The following is a 13,466-nucleotide window of genomic DNA, read 5'->3' on the forward strand; positions in this document are numbered from 1 at the left end:
CCTAGCCACCCCTACCAATGGTCTCTTAATTGCTAAATCCTATGGTCTTTTAGTTCTTGTCCTTTTTTGGGGGGGGCGGGCAGCTTTTTGATGCTATTGATCACTCCTTCTCCCAGGCAAGCTATTCTCTTGGTTTTTTGTGATGTGGCTCCTTCTTTATCTTTCTGTCTGCCTGCCTGTTTGCCTGTGCTCATTCCATGTCTTGACCTCTAACCATGGGTCCCTCAGGGCTTTGTCCTGGGCTCTCTTCTCTTTTTTTTTCTCTTATTTCTCATTTATTTAATCAACTTCCTGTTTAGGTGTCACTGTGCAGGGAAAGGTGTGTGTGTGTGTGTGTGTGTGTGTGTGTGTGTATGTATTTTAACCAGACCTGTGATTTCATTGGCAGTATAGGGAGCTTAGAAGACTCCCTCTACCAATGTAGCTCAACACCTGAGTTGTGATCTAGAAAATTGCCCAAGACACCAGGAGGTTAAATAATTAATAATTTTTAAAATAGCTACCATTTATATGGTGGTAGCTAGGTGGCACAATGAATAGAGTGCTGGACCTGGAGTTAGGAAGATTAATTTTCCTAAGTTCAAAGCTGACCTCAGACACTTTCTAGTTGTGTGACCATAGGCTCAAGTCATTTAACCCTGTTTACCTCATTTTCCTCATCTATCAAATGATCTGGAGAAGGAGATGGCAAACCCCTCTACTGTCTTTGCCAAGAAAGCCCCAAATGGGGAGTCATGAAGAGTCAGACATGACTGGAAAATGACTGAACGACAACATTTATATAGTACCTAATGTTTGCTAATAAATGCCTGAGGTAGGACTTAAACCCAGGACTTCCTGACTCTGCTTCTCCATCCACAGTGCCATGCTGCTTCTTGGCATATTTATTTGTCTGACTCTATTGTCTCTCCTGAGATCCAGATGCTACAGCCAACTGGACATTTCCAAATGGTTGTCCTTATATGTCAGATTCAAAGAAGTTCAAAAAACATTATTCCCCCCCCCATCCCCCACCCCTCGCCAACTCATCCATCTTCAAACTCCCCTATTTCTGTTGAAGGTACTATCCTTCATGAGTCAGGTTTGGAAACTTGTAAGCTATCCTTGACTCTTTCCTCTTCCTCCCTTCATGTTTAATATGTTGCAAGGTTTTGTCAGTTCTCCCTCTCCATCTATCTCTTCTTTCATACACTCTATGAATCAGCCAAAAAGTTCTCCCCAAATTCACATTCCAATTTCTAAGCTTTCACTCCTTACTTCTGACTCTTAGAATACTTAGTTTCCTTCGAGACTCAACTCATTTCCCCTAGTTGTTAGTGTTTTGTGCCATTTCACATTATATTTGTTTATCCATAGAAGTGCTATATCCCTACTCCACCCCCTGATATATAGAATGTAAGTTCTTTGAGAGCAGGGACTGGTGTCATTCTGTATTTTTATATCCATTTTCTGACACATAGTTGGCACTTAATATGTGCTTATTGAATTAAATTGAATTCTCCTGATGTACCAATCTAACCCTGTCAAAAAAGAAAATGAAGTTAGTCCGATATGATGTGTCTTGAATGACATTCTGGCTCATAGTACTGGCGCTTCCCATTCCAGATGCTTACAAACTATTAATAATATGTTTTAGAAATCTTGCCAGGAATTGAAGTCATGCTTACAGGACTATAATCTGGAAACTCCATCATTTTCCCTTTTAGAAAAAAATTAGGATTTGAGACAAGTGTAACTATGTTTGCTCATCTCCAGTCCTGTAGCATCTCTTCCATTCTTCACACTCATTCAGTATTTTGGAACAGAGGTTTCAAACATACTTAGCTTGCAACATTCTGGAGTGAGGTACAATCCAGATTAAAATGTTAATTAGCAAATATTTAACAAAATTAATAAAAATACAATAAAATATAGATAATGTTAATATGTGATTTTGAGGTTAATATGTGACCCACAGGGAACCTTAGGGGCAGCTTAGTAGTCCTCATTTCTGTCCTTATGTGCAGTTTATTGGTCCTCATTTCTATTTGAATTTGACACCACTCTCTTAGAATATAAGTTGGTCCAGGCCTGATGACATAAACTCATTGAGAGCAGCTAGGTACGGTTTCAGTGTCTCTCTTCTCTTGTGTCTCAGTTCCTTTGACCAATTTTTTCTTATAAATAGCTTCGCAGTCAAAAGGTCATTCTCCTTGTAGAGAAAACAGAAATGAGAGTTGAATAGTTCTACCTCCTTTTGTGGTTATCCTTTATTATCTACCCTAAGCAGAATTTCTAGCCCTTCTTCCATCTTCCTCTTACTCCCTACCTAGATCTTAAAAAAAAAAAGTTCCTTTTGTCATCTTTAGATTTCTTTGGCAGGATGCTAAGCTAGGTAGCATTCTTGACACTATTGTTATTCATCCTCTGTTACCTGCCTTCCTTCCATCCTCTGCATGTGGCTTCTACAAATCACACTTGATCAGTGATTTCACATTTCTCCCTTTTCTTCCCCTCTGGAATTATTGCTCTTTGTATCATCTGAATTTTGTTCTTGAGAACATGCTATCTATCTCACTTGTACCAGCTTCCTTTGTCAAATATTAGGCTCTAGGAGCCTATATCGTCTTTAAGATCTTATGAGTTCTTGGAAGGCTGTTTTTCCCAACAATAGTGTTACTTGAGTCTTGTAATCCTCTGTTGTTTTCAAACAGTTGGGGGGAAGTTCTCTTCCCTCTCCTCTTTCTTTGCAAGTCAGTGAGATGAGATGATCTTTTCCATTCCAATGTCTGGTCAACTTCCTATCTCTGGAAATCTTTATCCCTAGGGACTCTTATTAAATAATTATGTAGCTACCCATCCTAAATATTTGCCAGACAAACTTCCAATTTTCTTGGCTAACTTCAGATTAAATTTTTTTTTTGTTTCCTTGGAATGTAAATAGATATGTGGGTCATGGTCATCTTTGTCTAAAAAAAAACTGTAGAGGGAGAAGGCAAGATGAAGAGAGATGATTCTCCCAGGAATAGCTGAAAATTCCTGTTGCCAGAGGATACTCGTTCTGTATATTAAAGGGGAATGACAGTTCTTGCTTATGTAGCACTTTATGCTTACTCAATGCTTTATACACATTACATATTTACATTATAGCCAATTTGGCTCTCCTATCAAGCCCTACAAGTAGGTAGCACAAGCATTTTTATCCAATTAATATCATTATAGTGTTACACCCTAAATGTCCAGCCTAGGTGCTGTAAGATTTGGTGCCTAAACTAGGCAGCATGGTATAGAACAAAAAGCACAGCATATAGAGTCAAGAGAACTTGGGTTCAAATCTCAGCTCTGCCTTGTGACCTTGGGTGAGTCACTTCATTTTTATGGGCTCCTTTTTCCTGAAGCTCCAAATCTTCACTATTAGTAAAGGTTTAATAAGAGCTTGTTGATTGATAAGAAAGGAGGAAATTGAAAGACACCTCCCCCCCCATATCTATATTTGCCTTAAGGTCATACATTTAGTGAGTGATAGAACTGGGACTCCATCCCAGGTCTTTTGACCTCTCCACTTCAGGACATTTTCCTCGATAGCACACCACATCACCAGTGTATTTCAGCTCTTCATTTGGCCTTTTACGGGTTTTTTTGTTTTTGTTTTTGTTTGGTTTTTTGCCAGGCAGTGAGGGTTAAGTGACTTGCCCAAGGTCACACAGCTAGTGTCAAGTGTCTGAGGCTGGATTTGAACTGTGATGGGTAAAACTAAATGTGTGTGGTCACCTTACCTGTCCCCAGTGTGGGGAAAGCTAGCTATGATTTACTTATAAATTAGAAGCTTCAGCAACAATTCAGGCATTAAGCATTTATTAAAGTATATTAGAGGTTAGCAAAGAGAGAACAAGTGTCTCTGAAAGAATAGGAGAACCCATCTACCCTAGAGGAGAGATCAGAGTTCAACCTGGCCTGGTTGTTCTGCCACCACCACAAAGTTCCAACCACCAACTGACAAAATGAACAGCCTTACAAACTGCTTCAAGCTGATTGGTTGAGGATGGTCTCATGTTGATATGAGGTAACTTCTGGACACTGAATCAACTTTAGAAAGGTCAACCCATGCACTCTCAGCAGGGGATAAATATTCTCACTCAAGTCAGGTCCTCCTGAATCCAGGGCCGGTGCTTTACCCATTGCACCACCTAGCCGCCCCCTTTTATGTTTTTAAACAACCACCACCAAAACCCTACCTTTTCAAAAATTAGAACATGTACCCATTGGAGCTGTACTTACCAGTTAAGTTTCTCCTATCCTCCTAAGAGGTTCTTTTGGCAGTGAATTGGGGACTCTCATTCTTCTGCCCATTAGCAGCTGTTTGAGCAGCAGAAGCAAGGTGGTAGTTTTGTGGCCAGTCTTTTCCCAGGCTACACTTAGCAAGAACAAAGAGAGATGAGGCTAGATTTATATAGTAAGTATAGGACCAAATCTCTATTGTTATGTTTTCTGCATTTCTTTAGAGCCATGTTTCTGGAGAATTCTACAATAAATGATTGGCATTCTCCACCTCCTATGTATTGTGAAGGAGGATAGTCTTGGCCAGGGAAACAAATACATGGGTCTGTTTATGTCCTGTGTCATATAGAAGCATTGGTTTTGCCGAGAGTGGAATAATAAAGTGTTTTCTAGTTCCTAGCATCTCCACTCTTTTCAAATGAGATTGCTTGAAAATGCATATACACAACTGAGCTTGGCTTTTCCAGGTAATTAAGTCCCCACCATCTCGATGATTCTTGACATTTTTAAGTGGGAGAAATGTCAGGTTGTGAAGCTTGCTAGGATTGTGGGGGCAGCCAGCCAAGCCAGCAGGTTGAAAGCAGCTGTCTGAGTGTGAGGACCAATGCTGAGCCTGTGGTGGGAGGGAGGATTGCAATCTCAGCTTCCTCTGCAGGAGCTGGTGCCTCCCAGTCCCCCAGGCTGGAAATCTGGAGTCAGATTTGATTCCTCCCTGAGCAGTGCCTCCCCTGGATTGTGGTGGTAAAGTTGATTTTTTTAAAATCCAGGTGTGAGACTTTTTGGATGACTGGCTTGTTTAATAAATATCCCCCTGTGGAAATCCTCTGAAATACTTGTGGACCATAATCTCCTAGAAGTTACCCAAACTCTGCCTGAGTCACAGTGGGTTCACATACAGAGTCTGGCTTCAGATGACTCTCCCCTGAAGGCTTCTCCAAGCTTACCATTAGGACTAATGGGTGGCAGTTCGTTCATTCATTCATTCAAGAGCCAATTATAACAATAATTAGGATGCGTATTTCATACTCAGTCTATTTTCTAACATGCTGACTCAAAACCTCAAAGTCATTTTCCATTTTCCCCTCTTTTTCTCTGTGCATTTAAACAGTGGCTAAGTCTTGTCAATTCTTCTTCCACTGTCTCTCACCCTGTCCTCTTCTCTCTACTTAAAGCCTCCACCCTAGTCCAGGCCCTTATTACCTCTTGTATTATTACTGCTATAGCTTCTTCCTAACTTGTCTCTCTGCTTCCAGTGTCTCCTTTTCAATCCGTTCTTCACAGAGCTGCCAAAATAATCTTAAAGCATGGGTCACTCCCTTGCTCAAACATCTCTAGTGGCTCCCCCTTTTCTCTAGAATAAAATAACAGGGGCAGCTAGGTGGCACAGTGGATAGAGCACCAGCCCTGGAGTCAGGAGGACCTGAGTTCAAATCCAGCCTCAGACACTTAACATTTACTAGCTGTGTGACCCTGGGCAAGTCACTTAACCCCAATTGCCTCACTGGGGAGGAAAAAAAAAGAATAAAATAACAACTCCTAACCCATGGTGAATGAAGCCTTTTACTGTATGACTCCAGCCTTCCCTTCCAGATTTGCATCACAGTAACTGAAATTCTCTTAGTGCTCCATCTCATCCTGCCCTCAAGGCTTTCCTGATTTCACATCTCAACCTCACCCTACCCCCAGGCGAAAGTCATCTCTCCACCCTTGTGGCATGTTGTATGTCCATTCTTTGTGCCTCTCCTATACTCTGCCTGTGTCACATGTGTTTGTGTGCGCAGCGTCCCTTTTTCTCTGACCTCTTCCTAGCATTTATGAGCTCCTGGCACACCAATGCTGTATCATAATTATTGAATAGAGATAAGGTGGAAAGGAAACGCCTCAGGCCTAGAGGAATTTGAGGAAAGAAGTATTTTTGCCCTTTCCCTCTTGGGGCTATTCTAAGGGACAAAATGAAAGCTTATGAACTGATAGACCCATGCAGGCCCTGTTCAGACCAACCTTCATTAATCATTTGGAAGTGTAATTCCTGTAGTAAACTCCTAGTAGCTGGCTGACTAATTGCTTGTGAGGTAATCTTTGGATCCAAGGACTGAATAAAGGGGGATATGTTTGCTTTTTCGGTTTCTTTTTTAAAGGAGGATGAGGTATTTCATAGGTTAACATGTTTCCTTCAGAGTTAGGTACAACTTTTCAGATCTGAAGTGAATCATATCTGGTGGGCTGGTTTGCAGTTCTGACTCATCCTGTAGACATAAAATGGAAGAAGAAACCTCAGCCTACCAAAAAAAAAAAATAGACAAAGGCCAAACGTTTGGCTTGTTTGGGTTTTTAAGATAAAGGTCCTGATTAATCTTAGGTGCTCAAGGGTCATTGTGTTATCTTAAGAACTGCCAACCAGAAAAGAGCTCATTGTTTCTAAGACTTCATTAGCTGGGGAAGTCAAAGTTATGTACCTTAATTTATGAGCCAGGGAGGGGTAGCAGCTCCTTTTTATTCCTGATTCTACTCTTTAGCAAATAGTATCAAATAGTATTTCCATAGACTATGGCACCTGTAAGGGAGGTAACTGACTATAATATTGGGCCCTCAGTTTATTCCTTCCCTTTAGCTTCTGAAATTTTTATGAATATGCTCTTTAAAACCTTGTGTGGGAGCAGCTAGGTGGCACAGTGGATAGAGCGCTGGCCCTGGATTCAGAAGGACCTGAGTTCAAATTCGGCCTCAGACAATTAACACTTACTAGCTGTGTGACCCTGGGCAAGTCACTTAAGCCCAATTACCTCACAACCACCCCCCCCAAAAAAACCCCAAAAAACAAAAAAGCCTTGTGTGCAGATATTCTTGTCTATAACAATAAATATAAATTAAAAGTAAGTGCAGGGGCAGCTAGGTGGCGCAGTGGATAGAGCACCGGCCCTGGAGTCAGGAGTACCTGAGTTCAAATCCGGCCTCAGACACTTAACACTTACTAGCTGTGTGACCCTGGGCAAGTCACTTAACACCAATTGCCTCACTTAAAAAAAAAAAAGTAAGTGCAAATAAATTATGAAGGTGATGAAAGCATTTTGAAACTCTTTCAAATTTTAATCTAAGTAAAAATCTTTTTGTTCTAATTATATCGAAATTTAAGGGAATATTTTTGCATGTGCTGTCAACAAGGATCTACTTGGGGAGGACTAAAAATTTTTTTTTTATCTGTACTGCCTGCTTTTTGGCTGGTGTTCATCAGTCAATATCACCCTGAAATAGTTCAAATTTTGCATACACATGTATGATAGAAGTCATTCCCACAAATGAGATACTATGATATGAATTGAAGGCTCTGGGAAGGTGCACTTAGCTATAAATCTTTTTCCCTTTAGGAATCACCTATGGGTGAAGACATTTTCTCCTTCTGGAGTGCCTTATTAAATTACAAATGAATTAGCAATTAAAAGTACCCCAGTAAGCAGTGACCCATCAGTTGATTAAATGAGAGTGCTCTTGAAAGTTAATATGAAAGGCTTCCCTGGAATGAGACTGGCTATGAAAATGAGCCCACCTTACTCTGGGTAGGCCCTGTGGTCAGCCAGGAGGAAGCATTAAACTTTTGGTAGTATATTTTTCAAACTACTTCACAGTTTTACTAAGTCTGTTTGTCTTGGCTAAGGAGGAACTTAGGTTAATGTTGGAGGCAGAGAATGACTGTTAGCAAATTTCATTAGAGCCTGGATTGTTTTCCCCTTGAGAAGGGTGATAGTTGATTAGCATAATAAGACCCTGTGCTTCAGGAGACCTGTCATGGTGTAAAAATGTTGCCTAGAAGAGGCTTTCCCAAGAAATATAGGGCCTATAATTCCTTGAGAAGTTTAAGCAATTACTAACATCATAAGGAAAGGCAGTGTGGCATAATAGATAGAGAGCTGGCCTCAGAATAAGGAAGATCTGGATTCAAATTCCACTTCAGATGCCAGATGAATGTGTGGCTCAGAGATCCTCATTGGTAGAAGTTTCCCTACTGAAAATTCCCATGCTAAGTTGTTTCAGTTGTGCCTGACTCTTCTTGACCCTATTTGGGGAAAGGTACTGGGGTGGTTTGCCATTTCCTTCCCTAGATCATTTGACAGATGAGGAAATGGAGACAGTTAAGTCACTTACCCAGGGTCACACAGCTAAGCTAGTAAGTGTCCGAGGCCAGGAAGATGACTCTTGACTCCAGGCCTGACACTCTATCCACTGCACCACTTAGCTGCCTGAGAGTTCCCAACTTCAAATTGTGTGTGTGTGTGTGTGTGTGTGTGTGTGTATACATGCTATGCTCATAAGTCCAGAAGTGGAAGGGACCTTAAAGGTTACGGAGTTCAGCCCATTTTACATATGAGACAATTGAAGCCTAAAGAGTTTGTCGCTCTCCCAGGCTCCCACAGGTATCCTAACTGGCAAAGTTAGGATTTAAGCCAGGGTCTTCTGATTCCAAATGCAGTCCTCTTTCCACCACCACCTAAAGAAATCCCAGCTTTCCCCATCAACAATAAAAATGCAAATAAGAGGCTAACTAATAAAGTTGCCACGAGTTCTCCCTGTTCGCTTTAACCAAAGTACCTCTTACCTGAGGTAAAAAGACAGAAGCGTCCGTAGAAGGACCCAGAGAGCAGGTGCGTATGATTCCCATAGTCCAGGGAAACTATACCGTCTAATTTGCAAGTCTTCCACTGAAATCGATTACTAATGCATGGGTGATCTGAGCATGGCCTAGCTCTCCATGGAAAGCTCCCGGGTACAGTAGCACAGTGGGGTAAGGAATGGAAAAGACTCACCAAATTACCCAGACCAGTGCCCTGCCAAGGAAGGCTCCAGTTACCTAGATAAAAGGCAGAGCTTCTGACAGAGCCAGGCAACCTTCTCCCTTGTACTTTTCAGGGCTGTACTTTCTGTTCTTAATCTCATCCTATTCCATGTAAACTGGGAGTTGATGTGTTGTGGAATGGTCATGTGGTGGGAAAGTATCCGACTTTCAGGTATTAGCCTAGTGGTACCTTCTGGAAATCTCACTGTGACAGGAATATTAACTGGTATATCTGTGTAAATATGGAGATAGCTATAAATTTATATATGTATATGTATATGTGTGTGTGTGTATATAAACACACACATATCCAAAAATACATGTGTGTAAACATACAAATTTGTTGTTGTTCAGTTGTAACCAACTCTTTGTGACCCCATTTGGAGAATTCTTGGCAAAGATACTGGAGTGGTTTGCCATTTCCTTCTCCAGCTCATTTGACAGATGAGGAAACTGAGGTAAACAAGGTGAAGTGACTCGCCCAGGGTCACACAGCTAGTTAGTGCCTGGGGTAAGATTTGAACCCATATCTTCCTGACTCTATGCCTGGCACTCAATCCATTGTGCTACCTAGCTGCTCACATATATGCACACATATATTTTTCTATCTATAATATTATGTATGTATATATAATATGTGGGGCTGTTTGTCATGGCCCTTTTCCAGAGAGAGAGAGATACACATAATACATATACATACATACGTATATACACACATCCCTATATTTGTTGTGGTCATTTTTCATCTATAATCTTTATATTTTTATATATGTACATTTGTACATAATATAGATAACATTACATATAATATACATCGTGTGTTACATGTGATAAATATTGTGTATATTTGTGATGTCTATGATATAGGTATCACATATTTAAGGATAGGACTACTTAAAGTGGGAGGGGAAATAAGGCTACAGTAAGTATGTGGGGCTATTTGTATGGCTCCTTTCCATCTGTAATATTATATAATATATGCAATATGTACATATCATGTGTGTTATAAATATTAATGTCTATATTATAATATATACATACAATAGAAATATAATATGCATATTATGTATAATATTATAGCTGGAAAAGAGTCACGACAAATAACCCCACACCCAATGGCTTTCCTGTGCTCATCTAGAGCAGGCTCTCTTAACCTTCTTTGAGTTGTGGACCCTTGTCAGCAGTGTGATGAAGCCTATGAACCCCTAATCAGAAAAATGTTTTTTAAATTGATCAAATAAAATATTTAGATTATAAAGCAAACCATTTATTGAAATAAAGTTATCAAAATGTTTTTAAAAAACAAGTTCAACAAACACCAGGTTAAGAACCCCTGATCTTGACCTCTGCTTTTTGGATATGGCTCGTTTTAAAAATATTTTATTTGAGGGGCAGCTAGGTGGCGCAGTGGATAGAGCACCGGCCCTGGAGTCAGGAGTACCTGAGTTCAAATCCGGCCTCAGACACTTAACACTTACTAGCTGTGTGACCCTGGGCAAGTCACTTAACCCCAATTGCCTCACTTAAAAAACAAAAAAAAACAACAAAAAAAATTTTATTTGGTCCCTTTTTTTAAAACATCCCTTTGTTAAGGTCAAGACTTCAAGAATTGGAAGGATTCTCAAAAAACATCTTAATTTTACATACATTTATATAAATATATATACATATATTCATACCTATTTGTGTTTAGTGGTAGCCATCTATCTCTAAGGGTTGGGTAGGGAAAAAAAGAAAAAAAAGAAATTTACAGGATAATTTTGTTGTATATTTGAAAGGATTAGAAAGGTGTGTGTATAGATTTACAGGGTTGTTTTTGGTTTCTGGGCGGGGAGGGGGTTGGTAGGGCAGTGAGGGTTAAGTGACTTGCCCAGGGTCACACAGCTACTAAGTATCAAGTGTCCAAGGCTGGATTTGAACTCAGGTCCTCCTGAATCCAGGGCTGGTGTTTTATCCACTGGGCCACCTAGCTGCCCCCTAGATTTGCAGTTTTACCTACAATCATCTTTTTTTATTATACTGTTATAGAGTTGCTTGTTTTCTTCCATAAATAAAAAATATAATTTAAAAAAAAAGACATCTAAGGTAACCCCCTTTTTTTTTGCAGGTGAGGAAATAGCTATTTGCCCATAGTACCATGAAGATCTTGCCAGGGTAAAAATAAAGGTTGAAAAGGAATTTATTTAACTACAAAATGGAACAAATATTGCTTCCATTTCTAAAACAATGAGGGAAGTATTACTGCAATTTTCATGGGAGTCATTCAGAATATAATCAGCAGAGTCAATGTGGCTAAAAAGCAGGGAGTGATGGTGTTGAGAGCCTGGACACAAACTAGATCCTTCCTCTGAAGTCAAAGAGAGGCTGTTTCTTAGTCAGAGTTTGGAGTCCTGCTCTTGAGAGAGGCTCTACTGGGAGGCAAATTGAAAGCAAGCATGCTACCCTTTGCCCCTCTCTGTGAGGCGCATTAGGGTGAGAAATCAGCCGAGCTCTGTCAGACTAGACTGTGCTGAAATCAGCTGCTGGTTCGTCTCTCAGGTTTCATGTCTCAAGCCCAAGTATCTGGTTGCGGAGCCCTGGGACCTTCAGTTTCATTGAAGAATATCTTTCCCTTTCTCTTTTCTTGTGGCTACAGACGATTTACATGGATGGTGGTGTGTCGTCTTTTGTCCAGATCAGAGGCTCAGTTCCACTGTTTTGGGAGCAGCCAGGGCTTCAGGTAAGTAATGAGGAAATTTCTTGACATTTCATTTTATCCTTTCACCTAACCTGCCTTCTCTTAAAAAAAAAAACATTTTAGTAGCATCATTTCTGACTTTTCTCTGGGTCAAGTTTATTGAACTAAATTTTTCTTGGGTCTTTAAAAGACTGCATAGATAAAAATTTATGTGGTCTATGCATATAAAAAAATCTGTGTGAAATTGCTCTGTTGCCCTATTACAAAACTCAATTTATTAAAGAATGTGCTTTCTTTGGGGATGGCCAGGATAACATTGAAATGCCTTTTCTGCTATGTAAGCGAACAATCATACATTTTGTGTTGGATGTTATGGGGTAGCTTATAATGTGAGACAATCTTAAATTCTAGCTTTTCCAAAACAACAATCAGACTTTTGCTTTCCTTAATGGTTATAACATTATCCAGAGCAAGAGTGAGAGATCTCTTTTACCCACTTCTTGTGGGTCTCAGGCTGACCTACAGTGGGTTTGAGGTTAGGGGGCTTTCAGAGCTGTGTGAGAATTTCATACTGATCTTTCCTATGATTACTAAAAATATACACTGTCATTTGAAACATTGGCCACTGACCGATGCCAGAGATATTTCAGTTATGTCTGTCTCCCTGGAAGAGATCAGTGTGTGTGGTGGTAGGTTCCAAGAACACTTTTGTCATCGATGAAATGACATACTGACTTGTCCATTGAGCTCTCCATTGAAGTAGATTCTGAATCATACTAGTTCGAGATCTCAGCAGGAAGGGGAAATGATCAATGTAAAGACTGTATTCCTTGTGGAAACTAGGTTGAAAAATTTGGGGAGTGGTTATTGTGAAATTTTCTAGTTGGAAGATTTCTTCTAATGCAGTCTCCTATATACTGTAGGAATATCTATAGAAGCAGTGTCCCTAACTCATGGTCATCCATGCTCTGTTTAAAGACTTAATCTTGAAGACTTTCTAGTGACAGGAAACTTACTACTTTGTGAGACAGTCTAGTTCATTGTTAGCTATAATCATTATGCAATTTTCCTTATAATTAAAGGGCAATTTGCTTCCCTATAACTTTCATGTGTTGATCCAATTTTGTTCTCCAGAGCTACACAGAATATTCAGTCTTTTGCATTAAAGCCTTTAAAATCTTTAAGAATTTTTTTAAGTACCCCTTTCTTCTGCATCATTTATTTATTTGTTTGTTTATTCATTTATTCGTTCATTTGTTTGTTTATTTATTTATTGCCTTTTCCAGACTAAATATCTTTAGCACCTTTAGCTATACTATGGTGCTATTTTCAGACCCTTTGCCTTTCTGGTCCCTCACTAGTTTATCAATGTTACTTTAAAAATGTGGTGTTCAGACTTGAACACAATAGTCCAAATGTAGGTTGACCAGCTCAGAGTAAAATGGACTGTGCTCTTCCTTGATGTAAACATTGTAAGCAGACAACTTATAACTTTGATTCATTAAGCTTGGATGTTGACTAATACCCCTCCCCTCCTCCTCCCATGAGTCTACAAAATAACTTCTGAAGGTTTCATAGAATTCTAGAATTGAAAGAGAATTTAGAAGGCTGGTCAAGTCTGACCCTAGCCTGAATCTTGATACAACGTCGCTGGCAAGTGACCATCCAGCCTTCCCTTAAACACTTTCAGTGGCCCTCATTGAC

At 39.9% G+C, this 13,466-nt stretch overlaps 1 protein-coding gene across 6 annotated transcripts in view; it reads left to right on the plus strand.

Moving 5' to 3' along the window:
• SYNJ2 (synaptojanin 2) overlaps positions 1–13,466 on the plus strand; it is a 150,781-nt gene that overhangs the window by 59,644 nt on the left and 77,671 nt on the right. For all 6 annotated transcript variants that reach the window (XM_044000382.1, XM_044000383.1, XM_044000385.1 and 3 more), the window contains one exon: positions 11,721–11,804. In XM_044000382.1, coding sequence (XP_043856317.1) covers positions 11,721–11,804 — 84 coding nt within the window. The remainder of the gene's footprint in view (positions 1–11,720; positions 11,805–13,466) is intronic.

Source organism: Dromiciops gliroides, chromosome 4, assembly GCF_019393635.1.
Source record: "Dromiciops gliroides isolate mDroGli1 chromosome 4, mDroGli1.pri, whole genome shotgun sequence".
Classification (NCBI taxonomy): Eukaryota; Metazoa; Chordata; class Mammalia; order Microbiotheria; family Microbiotheriidae; genus Dromiciops; species Dromiciops gliroides.